General features: G+C 49.3%; 1 protein-coding gene across 2 annotated transcripts in view; it reads right to left on the reverse strand.

Moving 5' to 3' along the window:
* The window catches only part of PHIP (pleckstrin homology domain interacting protein), a 2,101,228-nt gene that overhangs the window by 1,060,139 nt on the left and 1,025,597 nt on the right, over window positions 1-15,492 (reverse strand). For both annotated transcript variants that reach the window (XM_069606291.1, XM_069606290.1), the window contains exon 23: window positions 9,242-9,476. In XM_069606291.1, coding sequence (XP_069462392.1) covers window positions 9,242-9,476 — 235 coding nt within the window. The remainder of the gene's footprint in view (window positions 1-9,241; window positions 9,477-15,492) is intronic.

Genomic DNA, 15,492 nt, shown 5'->3' on the forward strand with positions numbered 1-15,492 from the left:
AGAGCAAAGGACCGCCTTGCCAAAGGCCAGATCCTGCCCTCTGATGGAATCGAGGGAATAATGCCGCACAAATGTATGCACTGAAGCCCAGGTGGCAGCATCACAGATGTTGCGAATAGGAACACCCCTCTGCAGGGCAGTAGATGCAGCCAAGCCCCTGGTAGAATGGGCCCGCAAGCCAGCCGGAGGGTCCTTGCCCGCCAAGCGGTAACACTCCGAGATGGCCAAAATAATCCAGCGGGACAAAGTCTGTTTCGTCACAGCTTGCCCCAAGCGCTTACCAGCGTAACCAATAAAGAGTTGATCGTCCACTCTGACCCGGGACATGCGAGAAACATAAAAGCTCAAAGCTCTCCTAGGATCAAGCCTATGGAGCCTCTCCTCTTCCTTACCAGGATGCGGAGGAGGATAGAATGCCGGAAGAACAATCTTCTGGGCCAAATGAAATTCCGTCACTACCTTCGGAAGAAAAGAAGGACGAACTCGAAGGACAACCCTGTCCTTGTGAAATACAGTGAAGGGTGGCTTAACAGAAAGTGCCTGTAACTCACTCACTCTGCGAGCGGAAGTAACCGCAACTAAAAACACAGTTTTCAAAGTCAACAGCCTCAAAGGGCAAGAATGTAACGGCTCAAACGGAGCACCCATAAGAAACCTAAGAACAAGGTTCAAATCCCAACCGGGCACCAGGAAAGGCGACGGAGGGAACACATTAGTGAGCCCTTTCAGAAACTGTGAAATTAAAGGGATTTTAAAGTAAGAACATTCTTCAGATGAGCGCTTAAAGATGGACAGCGCCGCCAGGTAACCCTTAACGGTACCCACTTGCAAGCCCCTGTGGGCCAAAGAAAGCAAAAAGGACAGAACCATGGGGATGTCACATGCAAAAGGATCCACATACTGAACTCTGCACCAGTCGCAGAACTTACGCCAACGGCAACGGTACAGAGACTTAGTTGCGGGCCTTCGGGCCGAAAGCAACACCTCCATCACGTCTTCAGGGAGGTCCCAATCCTTATACCTCAACCTTTCAGAAGCCAAGCGTGAAGGTTGAGGGATCCGACCTCTGGATGGAGAACCTGACCCCCCTCCCGTGAGAGCAGATCGTCTCGGTAGGGAAGACGACGTGGAGGGCAGATGGACAAGTCGAGAAGGTCCGGGTACCACGTCCTCCGAGCCCACGCCGGAGCAATGAGGATCATCCGGGAACCGAACTTCCGTAACCTCCGCAGCACTTGCGGGATGACGGGGACCGGAGGAAACGCGTACAGCAGCGGGAACGACCACTCCACCACGAACGCGTCTCCTAAGGCTCCTTTTGGAGGAAATTCCCGCGAGCAAAACCTTTCGCACTTCCGGTTGACACTGGAGGCAAAGAGATCCACTTGAGGGGTCCCCCAAAGGGCGAAGATCTCCAGGAGAATCTCCTGAGCCAACTCCCACTCGTGAGAGATCGTGCACTGCCTGCTCAGAGCGTCCGCCGTCACGTTCTCGACTCCGGCCAGATGAACTGCCGAGATCGAAACTTCCTGCTGGATGGCCCAGAACTCGAGCTGCATCGCCTCCCTGCACAGAGGAAGTGACCCTGCCCCCCTCTTTTTGTTGAGGTAGTGCATGGCCACTGTGTTGTCCGTCAGGATCAGGACATTCTTCCCTCGCACAGTCGGCAGAAAAGCCCTCAGGGCTAGCCTGACGGCCCTCAGCTCCAACAGATTGATATGGAGTCTGGACTCCGACGGAGACCAACGACCGCTGACCGTCAGCCCGTTGGCATGAGCTCCCCATCCCGTGAGGGATGCATCCGACACGATCGTCACCTCCGGCCAGGGAAGCCAAAACGGAGCCCCCTTCATCAAGTTGCCTTCGACGGCCCACCACAGAAGGTCCCGGGCGACCGAGGGCGGCACCTGAATCGGGTCCGACATCCTGCCGGAGGACTGCGACCATTGCATCTTGAGTGCCCACTGCAAAGATCTCATTCGCAGGCGAGCCTCTGGCACCAGAAGAATGCAGGATGCCATGAGGCCGAGCAACCTCAAGAACTCGAACGCTGGGAGCGTCTGGGCATGCTGAAACTTGCGCACCATCTGCTGAATGTGAAGAGCCCTCACCTGGGGAGGAAAACACTGCCCCAGGGAAGTGTCGAGCACTGCTCCGATGTACTGGAGCCTCTGCGTTGGCGTCAAATGGGACTTCTTTAAATTGAGGGAGAAGCCCAGCCTGTGAAGGGAGTGGCAGGCGACGGACAGATGATCCAGGACCTGCTCGGGAGAGCTCCCCCTGATCAACCAATCGTCCAGGTAGGGGTAGACGTGAATCCCCCCTTGCCTGAGATGCGCTGCCACCACCACCATGAGCTTGGTGAAAACCCTCGGGGCGGAGGTCAAACCGAACGGCAGGACCCGAAACTGAAAGTGCGAGTCGCCAACCGCGAACCTCAGGTACTTCTTGTGCTTGGGATGGATCGGCACATGGAAGTAAGCATCCTTGAGGTCGAGTGACACCAACCAGTCCTGAAGCTGAAGGGCCTGGAGGACTTGAGAGAGAGTAACCATCTTGAACTTGTCCTTCCTGAGGAGTTTGTTCAAACCGCGCAAGTCCATGATGGGTCTCAATCCCCCGTCTTTCTTGGAAATCAAAAAATAAGGGGAATACCATCCCTTGTTCCTCTCCGCTACAGGCACCAGTTCTATGGCGCCTTTCTCCAGCAGGGCTTGAATTTCCTGCGCAAGGAGCGGATCCGGACACTTCAAAGAGAGGTTCCCCGGTGGATTGTCGCGAGGCCTGTGCCGAAAGGGAAGACAGTAGCCGTGGGTTATGATCTCCAGAACCCACACATCCGAAGTAATGGCACGCCACTCTACAAGATGCTGCGCCAGCCTTCCCCCAACCGGCGAACCATGGGACAAGGCCTCATGACTGAGTAGGAGCGGCTGCGGCGTTACCTGAGGGCAAAGAGGCAACTGCCCGAGCGGCCTTGGCACCACGGGTACCCTGTCGTCCACCTCTGGTACCCCTGCGTTGGCCCCTTTGACTGCCAGCTCCTCTCGCTCTACCAAAGGACGAGTAATAGCGAAAGGAGCCACCCCTCCACTGCTGTCCCCTAGGACGAAAAGGCGGAGGTTGGCGAACTGCAGCGCCCAACGACTTCGCTGCAGCTTTTGAGGTCTGCAACCTCTCAAGGCTCTCGTCAGCCTTGCTGCCAAAAAGATGTTCACCATCAAAGGGCATGTTGAGGAGCCGGGACTGCACATCAGGAGCAAACCCCGACTTCCGCAACCACGCAAACCTGCGTATCACGGTGCTCGCCGCCATGGACCTACTGACGCAATCAGCTAAGTCCAAACCCGACTGAACGGACTCACACATGGCATCCTTACCATCCTGGACCAAAGCAAGGAAACCATCCCGTTCGTCCCCTTCGGGAATATGTTCAGCCGCTAACGCAACACAGTTCCACAGAGTGTGCGTGAAACGTGACAAGGCACAAATGGAGTTGGCCGCCTGAAGCGCCATACCACCAGAAGAAAACACCTTCTTCGCCCAGCCATCAAAACGTTTGTCGTCCCTATCAGGAGGGATGGTAGGGTACGACGCCTGCTTTGCCGGGGCCGTGGCCGCCTGCACCACCAAACTTTCCGGAGTGGGGTGCCTGGTCAAGTAGCAGGGGTCGCCACTGGCTGGACGGTATTTCCGCGACAAGGATCTGCCCACTGCCGGGAGACTCTCCGGAGCAGTCCAAGCCGCCGCCACCCTACGCTGTAAAGCCATATGGAATGGCAGAACCGGGTCAGATGGGGGACCAACATCAAGGATGTCCGTCAGATCATCCTGCACAAACTCCCCTGGGGGAGCAGACCATCCCAGATACTCAGACACCCTAGCCATAAGGCGCCGGTATGAGGAATCGGCATGGGAGCCAGGCTCAGGCCGACCAAATTCCACCTCCGGAGAGGTGTCCAGACCACTAGCATCATGCAGCGACTGCCTCAATTCGTCAAATTGACTATGGCCCGAGACAATGTCATCCGGCACCTGACCAGGAACCAGGCCAACCGAATCCTCATCCGCCTCCGAAATATAATCCAAGTGGTGGAAAGGCACCTGAGAGTGCCTGCTCTTAGCCAGAGCCTTCCTAGGGGGTACACCCGAGACACGGGGCACCTCCGACACGAAAGGCGTCGATGGCGTCGAGCGAATCGGCGCCGCCGTCGAGAAAACCGGCAACGGCGCCGAGAGGATCGGCGTCGACGTCGAGGAAATCGGCGTCGACGTCAGATGCAGCGCCTCCAATATCGGCGGCGTCGACACAGCCCTCGAAGCCGGAGCCCCGAGCGTGTCCCTCGACGACTTGAACGTCGACGGCTTCGACGACTTCCTCGGAGCCGGAGCTTCGAGAAAGCCTGTCGACGCCCTCGACGCCTCAGACGTCGATGTCTTCCTCGAAGACATCACAGGTGCACACGGTCTCGATCGCGTCGAGGACCGGGACCTGGAACGGGTACGGCGAGAACGAGCCTCCTTGTCCGAACGGGACCTCTCCCGTGACTCGTGCCGACCACTCTTGCGAGCGGCGTCTCTCGACCTCACACGGCCGACCCCACTCGGGGGCGCGGACGGTTGAGTACCCTGCGACTCAAGAATCGCCAACATTTTCTTCCCGAAGGAAGCCCATTCCTCCGGCGTCGCACGGCTGGTGGGATAACCGACGTGCCGGGCAGAGTCCTCGGAAGAGGACCTGGAAGGCGACCGGGGACGGCGCTTCCGAGAACGCCTCGAAGAGGCAGAGGAGTGGCGAGACCGACTCCTAGAAGAAGACCGACGAGACCTCCGACGATGACGCGGAGAGTCACCCCTCGAATCATCCGTCGAAAGCCCCGCCGACTTCGACTTCCGGGGCTTGGACACCCGACCTACCGACAATTTCTTCTTACGTTCGCGTAAGGCCTTGGAAGTGAGCGACAGGCAGTCGACACAGTCATCCGTGTCGTGGGCCTCCCCGAGGCACCAGAGGCAGGCGTCGTGCGAGTCAGTCACCGACATCTTGGACCCACACACCCCGCACTTCTTGAAGCCCGGACGCGGGGTTGAAGACGAAGTGGAAGACATCGCTGCGAAGGAATATTCACAAACGAACAGGCTCGAAGAACCAGAAAGAACAGAACTCCAAAGAGTCGAGGCTAGAACCGAGAAACACGAAGCAACACGTTCGCGGAAAAAACGGAACTGAGGCTACTGGCGTCGTGCGTCCTACTTATCACATCGGATGACGTCGGACGTCGGAGGAGGTCCTCGACGGCGGCGCATCGACGTCATCGACGCAGGACGCAGACGCCGAAAAAGTTTCCGAAGCAGCACAGCTGTGGTGATTACTGTCATAGATATGGAATACGTCGGAGGACCCAATCCCCTCGAAAGAAAGACATTCTCAAAGAGAAGATAAAAGTTCGAACCCCCACTCTCCCTACTGTATGTTGGCCGGCAAGGCCAGGCCACGTGTTCGGCAGCGCCGAAGGATCTCCTCCGTCTCTTCCCCTCCGTCAAAAACTTTCTCGGTGGAGAAACAGCTTCACAGCTAACGTCGGGGGGAGGGATCTTTAACAATATAAGAAGTATAATTAAGGACCGAGGTCCGATAGTAAGATTTGCAATGTCTCTCTAGGAGCTCTGCGTAAGGCGACCAGAAGCTGGGCGGAAAAAAACAATCTGAGGGACCTCGACGGTGAGGGATTTATGGGTACAACGCACGTCACTATAGGGATAGTGTTACAGACACGCCTTGTCGACGTCCCCTTTTCGACTACGGAAAACAAAATGCAATACTCCGCAGTGACCACTGGATGTCAGACCTATGCACAGCATGTGATTCTAAGCAGATTAACAAACATCAGAAATATATATATATATTCTCATCGACATAAAAGTGGTCTTGGGTGTATTGGTCGTCTTGTGAGAACTGATCACCCTGTTGTGTGAGGTCAATAATGTGTAGGTCATCTGAGGTGTCTTGACTGTGACTGACAAAAGTTTAACTTGTGGATGTACCTAGTTGTGAGCGGTCTAGCCTCTGTACTTTAGCAGGTGGTTCCACAACAAGTTCTGCACTGATGCACTACCCTGTGGGTGTAGGAATTCCTCTGGGTTCCTGTCCAGAAAATCTACAAAGCATGAGATTCTCTTCATGACTTTTTCAAACTTTTCTGTGGTCCAATCAATGGATTTTCGAAATGGGAGAAACCCCGGGGAAGGGGGCCCTGGCTGAGAGGCCTGTTTACCATGATGCAAAGCCTCTGTGAACTGGTTTTTTGAGGGTGTGTAATGTTTCTCTAGTAATGTGCCCTCTTCGGATTTCGAAATACCTAAAGTTTTCAACATTTTGCTCTTAAGGAGCGTCTTTGGGACGTCTGTTTTAGTCTCAATTGTTGAATTTGACGCACTTGAGCTGTGTGTCGATGGTTTTGCTTTTCGGCTTATGTTCTTCAGTGAGCGAAAGGGCTTTTTTAGGAGCAGCTTCAGTAATGGGCCTGCTCAGCACCTGTTTGGAGCTCTTGTCTTTTGGTGATCACGAGTGTGAGGGCCCAGAGGAGAATGGCCGTTTCTTTCTCCTTCGACACCAAATGGCTGTGTTTTACGGGCAACATGGTCGGCGTAAGGCTCGGGGTTAAGTGTTTTGTGTGGTGATGTGTATGGTTGCTTTTGCCGCCGGGTGTTTTCTCCATCACAGGACGTTTGCCGCCGGGTGTTTTCTCCATCACAGGACCACTGGCGTGCCTACCGGAGCCGGGGGACTGCACAGGGGGATCAGTAGAACCATGATCGTCTCAGCGTCGCTGTGTGCGTCGTATCTGCCTTCGCCCTACTCTTCAGCACCTGCTATGTCGATGGACACTTCGGCCTGCATGGCGTGGGCGGCCCACCATTTTGTGTTGAAATCCTTTAAGGTTATAGGCTTGAAGAGTTTGCAAAACTTGCAGTGTTGTTTTGCGTGATCTTGGGAAAGACAGTGGTTGCACACCCGGTGTGTGTCTTTCAAGGGTTATTTGCAATTGCAGATGGGGCACAATTTAAATGGAGTATTTTCCATGTTGAATATTAAAGGCAGCACAACGACTAACAGGAAGTGGTGTAAAAGTAAGCATCATTCTCTGAATATAAGAGTAAATGGCCTCCCCCACTCTTCCTACAGTGCTAGGCCAAAGCCTGGGGGGGGCCTTGTGTAGACCAGAGTCAGCATCCGTCGAGGGCCGAGGATCTCGCGTTGAGAATGGAAGCTGGAGTAGTCGCTGAAACATCGCTGAAGGCTGTTGAGAAGTAGTAGGCGAACAAATATTTGAAACGGCTAATATAGTTGAACAAGTTACTTACCAACTGGTAACGTTCTTTCAACTGGATGTTCCTCCAACGTATTCTACATCTTTGACATGTAATGTCCACAGCTGTGCACTTCGGAAACTTTCGGCAGAGGGCATCCAGCGTCAATGGCGTCGGGTCAATGTCCCTCGAAGGCCTGAGTCGAGGGCGACGTCAAAGGATGTCACAATCCATTCCAAATATAACTTTGTAATAATAATGGGATAATACAATACTCTGCGACTACCACCAGATGTAAGGCTATGCATAGCATGTGATTTAAGCAGACCCACATGCCTCAGACACACACACACACACACACACACACACACACACACACACACACACACCCCCCCCCCAAGCACTTTGCTTACGGGGCAAGAGACCCCCAACGACTTGTTGGCTGAGTCGGCTGCACCTGGTGATTGAGAAAAATATTCATACCAGTCTGCAACTGGATGACGTTTCAGAGAAGGAATCTGTAATAGGAAAGTGTCCCTTAGAAAACAAACACATGGAGGCCATGTCCTTTATAACTCTAGTCGTAAAGGAATTCCTTCTGAGATCCTGATGAGTTCATTATGGTTGTGAAAGATCATATTATAAAAAAACAAAAAGCGCAGCTAGTTGAGGTTCAGGTCTCTAGAATATAAACTGGGCAATAAGGCAAGCGATTTCAAATCAGATTTTGTTAAATTCAGTAGAATAGACCAATTATACTGTGGTTGTAACCCAGAGGGCATTAGAAGTACAATGTACAGAGTAAAGCCCTAACAGGCCAATGTTTTAAGACAGAAAAGGAGGGCAACACACAAATGTATGTAGTTACAAAAGGCAATGCAGAAGTCCCTCAAATACAGCAAGGAGCACATATATACAGTGACCGGGGAGATACTGTGTCAGTAACAAAGACAGAAGGCTAGATAGAAAACAACTTCATGTCCCTGTCTAATCCCAATCGTAGGAAAAACGTTCCTTAGAAATCGCTGGTACAACGCTTACAAAAACGGGGACAGTAAAAGAAGGCAAAGCAAAGCAATTTTTGAAAAACCATAAAAATGTAGAAATTGTTAGACTCCTGTATGTCCCAGGTCACACTTGGAGGACTGAAAGCAAACATAAGGGGTGTTAAAAATGAGTTTACAACTAGGACTGAGAAACGGAGGACGGAAATGTCTACTCTGGGTCAACAATACTTTAATACCCCGTAGACTTGTCGGGCCATCCCAGGGTAGCTCAAGGCTAAGAACTAATAAGAAACTCAAGACTCTACTGCAGTTTGTAACTAATATTCTGCAGAGGGTACTCCCTAACGTGGGTGAGCTAGGTTTCAAATGAAGACAAACGATGCCTGCGTCACCCGTCCTAGAAATTTACTAGATGGTAGGGCGGGGCGTGGGACAAACATAAAAAACATCTAACAGGTTGTTCATGGTACAGGTAGAGCAAGTTTATGGCCTCCACCACCATGGACTTCAGTGACCTGGGACATACAGGAGTCTAACAATTTCTACAGTGTTATGGTTTTTCAAAAATGGCTTCTCTTTGCCAATTATACTATGGACCTCCTGGAAAAAAAGACAATATATATAAAAAAAGGCAAAAGTTGTGATTAGAGGTCATGACATCATGAAATGATATCAGTTAAGGAAAGCTCACTCTAACCCACCCCCTATTACACACCAGTTAGCAGGCAAGCTGAAACCAGGTCCATTTATTGTGCCTCATGTCACTTTATGATCCCATCAATGCAGAATCGGTGTGACATGATCACAGTGAATAAGCGGACTATCTTGAGCCGTAAGAAAAAAGTGAGACAAGACAAGGCTCTTTACACTCAGCACTTTCACCATGAACAAATTGCTGCAAAAACAATATCAATATGTCTAACCTTTTGCTTCCTCTCTTTGGGAATGTTTTTCTTTGGTGATGGTGGTTGTCCATCTTTGTCCTCAATTTGTTTTTTCCTTTCCTTTTTATACTTCTTACGCTTCTGTGTCTCAGGTTCCTCTTCATCCTCTGAGCTGCTTTTAGGTTTCTTCATTTTGTGCTTTAGAGTTTTCTTTGGAGGTTCCAAATTAATTCCTGCATCTGCTGTCCAGTCAGAATAATCACTAGAATACTCACTAAACAATAAGGTTAATTAGTGAATAATCTTAAAAAGAGTATGCATGAAAAATACAAATGTAATATTCGATTATTGTTGTGATAAGTTTTTAAAAAAAATGTAAAAGGCAATGACTAACACTATCACATACATAAATACCTGCAAAACTAATAACAATTCTATGTATAATTACTTTTAAAAACGTACACCTACAAAAATAGCATCTCATTCCATCATTAATTTAAGAAACCAAAATTTCATTGAGGGAAGTTATAAAACACGTAAAAGGCAAAATCACTGAACCATGTTCTCACCAAATCAATCTCTGTCACAAAGTCTCAGATGCATGACTGGTTTAAGCCCATACAAACTTCAAAAAATGCAATGTACTCAAATGTTCCACAAATGGACATGGTATGAATAAATATTTCCACAATCAAAATATCTTAACATAGCCTGCTAAACCGGTCTTGGCTCTGAAGGCTCTTCCTAGGTCCAAGAATTACTAGTGTGGGTAACCACTTTTAATGTAAGATCAATGTTTCTTTCATAAAACCCCAGAAAACGTGTTAGATATTTAGGAAAAGAGCCCCTTGACCTACGGAATAGAGCAACTCTTTATAAAAGGCTTACAAACTTATTTTTTCAAGGGTGTGGACCCAATCCTCCTCATACCATTTTTTAAAATGTTTTAACGTGTTAGACACTCGGCCACTAAAATCAGAGCCTTTCTCAAGCAAACAAACGTTGTTCTCCTTTGAAAACCATTTAACGACAACTGTCCCCTCATGGAGGCATCGTATGAAATCCTCAAAGAGGGAATTTTAGGTGGCGTCCAATATTTTAGCATAAAGGCAATATTATGTCCAGCTATCTATAGCCCCAGTTCATATCGAATCAAAGAATTTGGTAAGCTAAACCCAGTCTTTTCACATATTTGTTTGCATTGTGTGCATCTTGCTGTCTTGTCTCCTATGATGGATAGACAGGTCAAAACTCTGGCAACACAATATACCCCCAAAAATAATTTGACTCTGCACACTAATGGACGACCCCCGGCTGGTAGCTGTATGAGCGCACTTGCAGGAAAGACTACACGTTCTTCACTAATCACCACCACAGTTATTCCCAACTCGACTATTGGCTACTTCCAATGAACACCACGCATATGGTAGATAGATTAGAGCTACTACACAGGATGCTCTCAGACCACGTGCCAGTCCTCTTGGCAATCACATTCTCTGCTGAATTAAAGAGAGCTCAGTCTTGGTGGCAATCTGATGACACTTAAGCATGCAGACATTGATATGATATGGCATTTGTAGCATTTATAAAGCGCCTATACACTCAAGGCCCGTAGAACATCTCGCGCAAGACACGGAGGGGTTCTGGCACACCAATCTGACAGATGACTTTGATACTCAGATGTTGGGACGCAAACAAATCTTTTATGAGAGGGCAATGCAGCTCACAGTGGGATTATGTATTGAAATCCTGGACCACACAAGAAACAAAATAATTAACCACTGAATTGCGAGCTGCAGAACGCATACATGAAATATCACACATTACCTCATAATCACACATTACCTCATTACGCACTCTTCGAGATGTGCTCGTACTCTCCTCAGGGAGGGAGACAGACCACAGAGAATGATGGCACTAGCATTAAAGTGAAAACTGTGTGCACAACTCAGTTTATTCGTAATGATCAGGGGGTCCTATTGGTTGGTGACAGAAATATCAACCAAAGATTTGAGGATTACTACCAGGGCTAATATGCAGCCCTGCCCCCCTGACAAAGACATAGAACAAACACAGCTCCCTGCTGTTTCACCAATCGAGCTGAATGTCCGAATGCTCGGATTTTGGAGGAGGAAATAACTAGAGCCATAACAGGACTAGATGCTGGGAAGGCGGCGGGCCCCGATGGGTTACCAATTGATCTCTACAAACTAATGTGCGAATCACTTACCCCCAGGATAGGGCAGATGGTTGACGAAACTGAAGAGGTGGGACACCTCCCGGGCTCCATGCTCACAGCTAATATTGTAGTGTTCCACAAAAAGGGGCAAGATCTGACTGAATTCAGCTCTTATTGCCCAATCTCACTAATACATTCAAATGCTAAAATACTGGCAAAATGTTTAGTCACACGACTAGAGGGACTCCTACCTGGGCTCATTGGCCGAGAACAAAATGAACTTCATCATGAATATCCACTCCTCAGTGAGAATGAGGTGGATCCTGAAGATGTTATCCTATCTATCGATGCTGAAAAAGGATTTGATGAAGTGCAATGGGACTAAATGTTTGCGGCATTAAATAAATGTGGTCTTAAAGGGCATTTTGTACAAATGATACAGTTGCTGTATGACAATCACGAGTCAGGGTGGTTACAAACGGCTACACATCTGAGCCATTTCCTTTACACACTGGAACACATCAGGGCTGCCCCTGGTCACCCCTTTTTTATGCAGTGGGGATTGTGCTGCTGGCTGGAAAATTGCGCACAGGTGCCAGTTGGTCAGGTATCACGACAGGCAATGAGGAACACAAGGTCTCCTTATATGCCAATGACCGTCTCTATATCGGTCAATACCCACAATCTATTCCACTTATTGTTACAGTACAGTTCCATCACCGGACACAACATGAATTGGGATGAGTCAGGAGTAATGCCCTTGCGTATGAAAGTAGCACCATTCAGGCTCCAATGCCAACTTAACACATATGTTAATATTAGTGCAAACCAGAGAGATTTGGTCAACTTGAATAATCCCCAGTAATCCACAAAATAAAACAGGATATCACTAAATGGAATTCACTGCTATTCTCGCTCACTGTTAAGATTAATGTGCTCGAAATTAATACTATGCCGAAACTAATATGGGATACATTACTCACCGTAATCGTATTTCTGATGCTTGTATCTGCTTAGATTCACATGCTGTGCATAGGCCGACATCTAGTGGAAGCTGCGGAGTATTACAGTTTGTTTTTCGAAAGTCGAAAATGGGCGTCGACACAGGCGTGCCAGTAATACTATCCCTAGTGTGACGTCCACTGTACCCAAGATCCCTCACGCGTGTAGGATCCTCAGATTGTATTTTTTCTGACATGAGGAAGCATGAGGAGTAGCGTGAGTACAGATAATCCAAGCAGATAGACAGAAAAGGTAAGACTACAAGCAATCATGCGCCTTCTCTCGGAGGGGAGGAAGGGTGGGTCGCATGTGAATCTAAGCAGATACAAGCATCAGAAATACGATTACGGTGAGTAATGTATCCCTTCTGAGGCTTGTGGAATCTGCTTAGATCACATGCTGTGCATAGATTAGCGAGCAGTACCAGAAGAAGGAGGTGGGATGTGAGAAGGGTCATGAGCAAACAGGTGTCTTAGAACCGCTTGTCCCACTTGTGTATCTGTCTTGGAATGAGTGTCAATGCAGTAATGCTGAGTAAAAGTGTGAATAGAGCTCCAAGTAGCCGCTTTGCAAATGGTGTCGAGGGGAACATTTGCAATGAAAGCCAGAGTGGCACCAATGCCTCTAGTAGAGTGGGCCCTTGGCGTAAAAGGCAGAGTCTTGTCAGAAAGAGAGTAACACAGCTGTATACAGTTGATAATCCACTTCGAGATAGCGCCCTTAGAGACGCGATCCCCCTCTCTGCCTGTAGCTACGGAGACAAACAGTTGATCTGTTTTCCTTAGCGGTCTGGTTTTATTTACATAGTATAGGACCGCCCTACGCACATCTAGGGTGTGTAGTTTCACCTCAGCCGAGCTTTGCGGGTTCTGGAAGAAAGCCGGAAGCTCGATGGACTGGTTTACATGGAACTTGGATATGAATTTAGGTGAGAACCTAGGGTGTGTGCGTAAAACCAGTTTGTCCTTGTGGATAGTAAAGAAAGGATCCTGCACTGACAGAGCCTGAATTTCACTGACCCTTCTTATGGAGGTAATGGCTACTAAGAAGGCCGTTTTATAAGTCAGGTGTTTGAGACTACTTTTATGCATGGGTTCGAATGGGGGTCCCATGAGCTTAGCTAGCACCACGTTGAGGTCCCATCCTGGCGGTGGGTTCGAAATAGGAGGGTGAAGTCTCTTTACTCCTTCCATGAAGGCTTTAACCACTGGTACTTTCCACCACGAGACCTTGTTATGGGATGTGGTGTAAGCCGAGAGGGCTGCCAGGTGTACTTTCAGCGAGTTAAAAACCAACCCTGCATCCAGCAGGTGGAGCATGTATGTCACAACGTTGGAAGGAGTGCAATCAACCGGGTTGATTTGTTTATTCTGGCACCAGATAACGAATCTTTTCCACTTATCAAAGTAACAGTGCCTTGTATTTGGTTTCCTGGACTCCTTTAGAATGTCCATACACCTCTGTGGTAATTTGAGATGTCCAAACTCTATGACTTCAGGAGCCATGCTGCTAGGTTCATAGAGTTGGGTTCCTGATGCACTGTTTGACCCTGTTGCTGGGACAGTAGGTTGTACCAGGCTGGGAGTCTGATGGGTTCGCACACCGCCATCCTGCGTAGGTGTGGAAACCATGGTTGTCTCGCCCACATGGGAGCAACTAGGATGAGCGTCATAGATTCCTTGTTCATCTTGTACACCACCTTCCTGATGAGAGGAGTTGGTGGAAAAGCGTACGCAAACATCCCTGACCAGTTCATCCACAGGGCATTCCCTTGGGAGTCCGGCTGGGGGAACCTGGATGCAAATCCTGGGCATTGTTTGTTTTCGCTTGTGGCGAATAGGTCTATAGTGGGGAAACCCCACTGAGAGAAGAGATCTTCTACTACGTCTCTGTGAAGGACCCATTCGTGTTCTTCTGGGAGGGAGTTTCTGCTTAGAGCATCCGCTAGGGAATTGAGCTCCCCTGGAACATGTTGCGATGACAGGAAGATGTTCCGTCTGAGTGCCCATATCCATATTTTCTGGGCAAGCTTGGACAGATTTGGCGAACGAGTCCCCCCTTGCTTGTTCAGATAGAACATGGCTGTCGTGCTGTCCGTCCTGATCTGCACCGACAAGTTCAGTAGATGGGGCTCGAACGCCCTTAGCGCTCGGAATACTGCCAGAAGCTCTAGCAGATTGATGTGGTTCTTGGCTACTGAGTGAGACCAGAGACCCTGAGCTGTGTGGTGGAGATGGTGAGCTCCCCACCCAGTCAGGCATGCATCTGTAGTCACCACGGCTTGTACTTCGGGATCGTAAAAGGGTTTCCCCTTTGCGAGATTCTCTCTTGTCCACCAGTGTAGGCTCTGTACGAGTGTTGGCGAAACGACCACTAGATCGTCCCAATGACCACTTGCCTGAGACCACTGTTTCGCCAACCATTCCTGCATGGGACGCATGCGCAGACGCGCGTGGGGGACCAGGTAAATGCATGACGCCATCATGCCCAGTAACCGCATAGCTTTGCGTACTGTTATCTGTTGACCTGACTGATAATGCGGAATTTGCAGAAGTATATTCCGAATTCTCTCTTCCGAAGGGAAGGTCAATCCTTTCTGAGTATCTAGGATAGCTCCTAGAAACTGTTTTGAGGTGCTTGGCACCAGACTTGACTTTTTCTCGTTGATGGAGAAGCCTAATTCGTGGAGGAGGTCGATAGTCCTCTGAATGTTTGACCTGCAAATTCCTGGGGTTTCCCCCGTTATGAGCCAGTCGTCCAGATAAGGGTACACCGGGATTGCTTCCCTGCGTAGGTGTGCAGCCGCCACCGCCAGTACCTTGGTGAATACCCTTGGTGCTGAAGCTATCCCGAAGGGCAGTACCTTGAATTGGTAGTGGCGACTGTCCACCTTGAAGCGCAAGTACTTTTTGTGCGCTGGGAGCATGGAAATATGAAAATAAGCATCTTTCATATCCAAGGTTGCCATGTAATCCCCCTTTTTTAGGAGGGGGATTACCTCTTGTAGCGTGGTCATACGGAATTTTTGGGGCTTGACATATTTGTTGGCAGGCCGTAAGTCCAATACTGGGCGCATTGTCAAATCTTTCTTTGGCACAAGGAAGTAAGT

Source organism: Ambystoma mexicanum, chromosome 4p, assembly GCF_040938575.1.
Source record: "Ambystoma mexicanum isolate Mex_15411 chromosome 4p, UKY_AmexF1_1, whole genome shotgun sequence".
NCBI lineage: Eukaryota > Metazoa > Chordata > Amphibia > Caudata > Ambystomatidae > Ambystoma > Ambystoma mexicanum.